The sequence below is a fragment of the Sceloporus undulatus genome, chromosome 5 (assembly GCF_019175285.1).
Source record: "Sceloporus undulatus isolate JIND9_A2432 ecotype Alabama chromosome 5, SceUnd_v1.1, whole genome shotgun sequence".
Classification (NCBI taxonomy): Eukaryota; Metazoa; Chordata; class Lepidosauria; order Squamata; family Phrynosomatidae; genus Sceloporus; species Sceloporus undulatus.
The window spans coordinates 44,421,914-44,427,935 of record NC_056526.1 but is presented as its reverse complement, the minus strand read 5'-3'; the positions used below and the strand labels follow the sequence as shown (position 1 = coordinate 44,427,935).

At 43.8% G+C, this 6,022-nt stretch overlaps 1 protein-coding gene across 6 annotated transcripts in view; it reads left to right on the top strand.

Moving 5' to 3' along the window:
- The first annotated feature begins 996 nt into the window (after nt 1-996).
- The window catches only part of ELK3 (ETS transcription factor ELK3), a 52,644-nt gene continuing 47,618 nt past the window's right edge, over nt 997-6,022 (top strand). The window contains exons 1-3 of one of the 6 annotated variants that reach the window (XM_042467019.1): nt 1,446-1,464; nt 3,122-3,390; nt 4,710-4,794. In XM_042467019.1, coding sequence (XP_042322953.1) covers nt 4,746-4,794 — 49 coding nt within the window. In that variant the 5' untranslated portion in view covers nt 1,446-1,464; nt 3,122-3,390; nt 4,710-4,745. Of the gene's footprint in view, nt 1,041-1,417; nt 1,465-2,254; nt 2,380-2,828; nt 3,391-4,709; nt 4,795-6,022 lie in introns of those variants that run through there. The other 5 variants (XM_042467017.1, XM_042467016.1, XM_042467018.1 and 2 more) reach the window with 5 other exon arrangements.

The following is a 6,022-nucleotide window of genomic DNA, read 5'->3' as shown; positions in this document are numbered from 1 at the left end:
CTACACCTAAGAGAGGGGTTGATATAATAAGCAATAGTGCAAATGTCCTCTTTGGATATTTACTTCCACACTGGAAAATAGTTAACTATGGACCTTCATTTAATACTAGACCTACAAAAGTTCATGCTGCCAGCCAACTTTTTTCTTTCAATTAGTCTCAAAGGTGCTACAAGATCTCTCTATGTACTGATTCTACAGACAAACATGGCTATATCTTTGAATGCTACACCTAAGAGAGGGGTTGATATAATAAGCAATAGTGCAAATGTCCTCTTTGGATATTTACATCCGCAATGGAAAATAGTTAACTGTGGACCTTCATTTTAATACTAGACCTACTGCAGATGGAAGTAGACTGAAGTCTATGAAAGCTCATGCTGTCACCCCTTTCTTTCACTGAGTCTCAAAGGGGCTACAAGATCTCTCTATGTGCTGATTCTACAGACTAACAGGACTACAGTCAGCCCTCCTTATACACGGATTTATTATACACGGATGCAAGCATACACGGTTTGAAAATGTTCCAAAAAAGTATAAATTTCAAATATCAAACCTTGATTTTCCACTTTTTATAAGGGACACCATTTTGTTCTGCCATTATATTTAATGGGACTTGAGCATACACGGATTTTGTTATACACGGTGGATCTTGGAACCAAACCCCAGTGTATAACAAGGGTCCACTGTATATCTTTTTTGAATTCTAAAAGTTGGCGGTGTCAGTTTGTTTAAAGATTGCCCATGGCTTTTGCACCCTCTTGAGCTTTCCACAGCTCCTTTGTGCCCAGGGCTTGCAAGGAAAGAGTGGATAGGATTCCAGAGAGCTGGCATGGCAGGAGTGGGCAGGGAAATCCCTACTACTCCTTGTGGCAAAGAAGCCAATGACAAGAAAAGGGGGAAAAGAAAAAGAAACAGTTGTGGCTGATGATGATGAGCCAAGTTTGTTGGTCTCTGAAAAGCTCCTCCCCGGGGGGGGGGGGTGCAGAGCAGGAAGAAGGGGAGGTCAGAGGGAGCTGCTGGAGAGGTCCTGATTTTGAGAGGTTCCCCTGATCACTTTATTATTTATTTATTTTTAAACTATGTGTGTGTCTTATATTACAGCCATGCTGCCTGCACATCCCTGGCCAGAGAGAGAGGGGAGAAGGGAGGAAAAGCCTGTTTACACAGACTGCAAACCGCCTGGGGAATAATGCAGGAAAGGAAGTGAGCCGGCTCTCTGTCTGCCTGCTCCAACTTCCTGCTCTCTCTCTCTCTTTCTCTTTTTTCTTTTCTTTCTCTCTCTCTCTCTTTTGCACAAAACTGGAAAGCTGGGAAGCAAAAAGAGGGGGTGGAAAGAGCCAGGATCTGGAGGACTGTCACAGGATGGACGTTGAACCCAGCTCACTTTGAGAAAAAGGAAGGCGGGAGGAGGATGAGGGGAGGGAAGGAGGAGAGAAGTCGGGGAAAGCCCACCAGAGTTTTTGGGTAAGTTGAATGGAGGATGGAAAGAAGACGGGGAAAGAGAGACAGGTGGGGGAGTTTTCCCCCTTGATTGGTGCTGCACCAGGCTGCAGAGGTAATCCGGTTTGACATCACTTTGATTGCCATGGCTCCATGCTATGGATTCTGGAATGGGAGTTGGTTGTGGCAACTCTCCCGTTCCCAGAATTCCATAGCAGGAGCCATGGCAATCACAGTTGTCAAACCAGATTACATCTGCAGTCTGGACCTGGAGCAAAAGTGCATATGGCAGAGGGGCTTGGTAGGGGAATGGGGAGAAAATGGAGAGTGTGTCAATGGGGTTTCCTTGGAGAGGATCCCAAAATGAAGCCCCCCCCCTCTAAGCTGCCCCCTTTGTGAAGGGAGAAAACTGAGGGTCTGTGTGATGCCCAATTTGTGGGGGCATGAAGTGGCACCTCTCCAGCTGCCCTTGTACCAAAAGTGGGGTGAAGGGGTGGGAAGGGAAAAGAAAGGGACCCCCTTCTTTTTTTGGGGGGGAAGGGGGTCCATGAGGAGAAACAAGGGCGCCCCTTGTCTGAGGAGAAGAGGGGGCTTTTGTTGTCTCCCCTCAGACTCACCCCCAAAAGAGGGGAAAATGTGTGCCAGAGTGACCAGATATCCTCCAAGGAGGACAAGGCACCCCCAAATGTAGGGCATTCCAGACAGAAGTAGGACACTGCCAAACAAAGGCTCCAAACCCTCATATATGTGTGTGTGTGTGTGTGTGTGCATTATATACATGCGCGCACGCACACACACACTCACACTCCCATGCTTCTAAGTCCTGCTCAAAATGGAGGGCTTTTGGGACATCCCTCCTGAAAGGAAGGCTTGGCATGCAGGACGTGTCCTGGAAAAGGAGGACCTGGCTCCTGTCTAGAAACTCTGGCTATGGAGTTGGTGAGGGGTCTTCTCCTCCTCTTTATGTTTGGGTTTTTTTTTGGTGGGTGCTCTTGAAAGGGAGGGTAGAAGTGGGGGGCAACCCCTTGACAGGTTGGAGAAGAGAAGCTCAAGCTTCAGGAGTTTTGGGCACCCTGGGACCCCCCTTTTTCCCCAGTGTGTGTGCCCCATAACAGTGTGGGGCTGAGGCTGTTAGGGGTAACACCCCTCTCCTCAGACCCCCCCCCGCATCCATGGGCCCTTTTGCCAAGACAAAAGGTGTGAGGGGGGGGGGGCTGGACCCTCTCTGCAATGGGCTGCAAGCCTCCAAAGATTTGCACCAGTTTGCTCAAGTCCTGGGTGTATTGGTTTTTTGGGGGGAGAAGGGGGTTTGAAGGAAGGAGAGGAAGAAAAGACCAAGTTTTTGTGTGTGTGGGGGGGGAGGTTAGAGGCCTTTGGGGGGAGGAAAGTGTAGGGAGAGTTTCTGGCTTGTCTGGAAACAGCAAGACTAATTGCCATGCGCTTCCGGTTTGAAACTGGCAGCAGACAACATCTTGAAAATGAGTCACTGCTGCTCACAAAGAAACTGTGGTTTTTCTCCTTCTCAGGTTTATGTATTTGCTCTTTTTTTTTACAGTTTCCTTTGTAGTCTTCAGAGGAGAAGGAGCACATTTCCTTCACTCTCTCTCCATTTTTCCTTCCCCAAACAACCTTCCCCACTCCCCCTCTTCCATCCATTTTATTTTCTACTTTTCACCCCCAGCTCCAAAAAACAGAGAAAGAGAGAGAGAGGAGGGGAAGAAAACTGGAGAGTTGTTTTTGGAGCTGCCTTTTGGTGAAGGTTAGAGGGACTCTTGATGCTGCAAGGAGGAAAAAGTTCCCTGAATTTTCCACTGACTGCAGGAAGAGCGCCCATTTAGTCATGGCTAAGTAATGTCTGCACACACCAACTAATCTCATTAAGCGTTTCCGTTCCCTAACACAGGAGGGTTTTGTGAAGCCCTCTCCGCCTTTCTGCCACTACTGTTGAAAGTGAGACAAGTTATATCTTTATTTTGGGGCGGGTGAATGGCGGGTGGGACCAAGCCAATTTAATGCTCCATCTTTTCGGTCATGCGACAGCGAGTGACTTTTTAGTGACAACTGAACAACACAAAGATTTCATTTTAGTTCCCCCCCTTCAAAAAAAATATAAGAGGTTTGCCTTGGTAACCTTTTTGGGTTTGGTGCTTTGATGTTAACGCCTTTTGTAATTTCACACGTTCTCATGAGGAGCCGTGTAAAGTGAGCAAAGGCCTTAGCAAGATCTACTGTATCCCATTCCCTCCTGTCTCTCACCTCCTCTCTGTTTTAGTAACGATAAGATCACAAAACGTTAGCCAGCAAATGGCCATGTAACTACATTTGTCCAAATAACATGCTTATAAATTAATAGCGTTGTAAGTTACTTTTAAGGTGTGATTTTTTGTTATGCTGTATGTTGTATTTTGGGTTTTTATTATATGTGAGCATATGTGGAATAAAAAAATAATGGAAAATTTCAGTTAGTGCTACAAGATCTCTCCCACATACTGATACTACAAACTTAACACGGCTAATCTTTGGGGGGGAAATTGTTGTTAAACATTGGTAGGAATGTTAAATTTAATTTAAATTAATATTTATATTATATATAAATTTACATCTACCAATGTTTAACACAATTTCCCCCCCAAAGATTAGCCGTGTTAAGTTTGTAGTATCAGTATGTGAGGGATCTTGTAGCACCTAACTGAAGAAGTTGGCAGCATGAGCATTCATAGGACTTTATCACACAGGCAAAGCAGACAGGATAATAGTGCCATGCTCTTGTCAAAATCTCACAATAACAGGTGCTTATCACTGTGAATAAGCGGCAAATCACAATTGTCCCATGAATAAAGTGGCAAAATTTCACCACTTTTTATTGACGGGATTTTCCTGTGTAAAAAAGTGGCACGATTTTTGCCATTTATCATGGGATAATCATGGGATATGGTGATGTGTGTGTAAAAATCTCCCTTATGCCCAATTGACAGGATTAATGGCGATTTAAGGACGAGGAGGAGGATGCTTGCTCCCATGTGATAAAGTCCATAGGTTAAATCTACTTCTTTCAGGTGCATTTCAGGAAGCAGACTTAAATCTATGAAAGCCTAGCTGCCAACTCCTTTTTTTCAGTTAGTCTCAGAGGTGCTGGAACAAGATCCCTCTACATAACATTTTTTAAAAATGTTACATTAAAATATCTTTCCTAACCTGAATGCAAATGGCTGACGGTAGGCCTGTGCAAGGCTTGAACACACATGTTGCTTTCTATTTTATATTTCTAGATGAAAAGGTGACCAGAGATCTGGGAAACTGCATTCATGCACAAATACTCTTATTCCAGAATAGGGATCCCATTAAGTATACATGGTAAATATGACTATAAATCTATTATAAATGTGCATTTTAATGGGCACTGGTGATTTTTGAGCTTCTATTTTAATTTTCCTGTGTGATGTCGAAATTCAGGGATTGTCTACAAATTAAATAACATAAGTATGTGATGCGTATTCATGGAGTGTTTCTGGACTCAGCCTTGTTCACAGAATTCCAGGTGAATGCAGCAGCTAGGAGTCCTTTTTATCAATTAAATCTGATGTTACTGTTAGCTCAAAAGTAGCTGCTGACCACATTTGGACCTTGAAAGCCTGGCTGTTGAATGTGCTTTGCTTGGGAATGTTTGGAAAATGTCTGGAAGGTGTAGTAACTTCTTGATGATCTGGCAGCTCCTTTCAGGAACAAGGAGGTGTGATTAAATTTAATGGATCCTTCAGTTTATATGCTGGGCCTCAATTTGCTGTCAGGTGTCATATAAAGTGCTGGTTTTGACCTTTAAAAATATACAATTGGTCTTACATATCCATGGATTCTGCACCCACAGTTTCAACTAACCATGGTTCAAAAATATTTACACACACACACACACACACACCCATACACCTTGGTTTTGCTGCTTTGTGTAAGACACTGGCATTTTATTATACCACTGTATATAATGGCACTTGATCATCCATGAATCTTGGTATCCACAGGGAGTTGGTGGGTCCTGGAACCAAACCCCAGCAGATACTGAGGGCCCTTTGTAACTTTGATTCTTAATAAGAACTTGTTGCCTGCTTGTCCATTGAATCATGGAAGCTTGGATGAAGATGGTGATGATGAAATAGAACAGGGTCTTTTAAGAAGTGGTCCATTAATTGTGGATTATCCTGGCCAAAATAGGATCTGCAAAAAATAAAAAATAAAATGTTGCAGTGCTGCATGTTTCTGGTTAAGGTTGCAGTCAGCCAATTTTGGGTTTCTTCAGGCTCCTCCACTCAATTTCTTCTTCTCCCTGGCTTTCTGTCCTCTTCCCCCATCTGCCAGTCACAACAGTTTGTGCCCACTGAGCATGCTCAGTCCGACTAAGCTGCTTTTGGACTTTCCTCTCTCTCCTTATATTTTGTTTTTCTTTGAAAAAAATTATACTTGTGTAAACCTCAGGGTTCCCCCAGGCTGCTAATATATCTTTTTCTTGTGTCATTGGTGCTGTTTGACTACATGTAGTTTGGCAAACAGACACTTAATTTTTGCCAATATTATATCGAATATGCAAGCA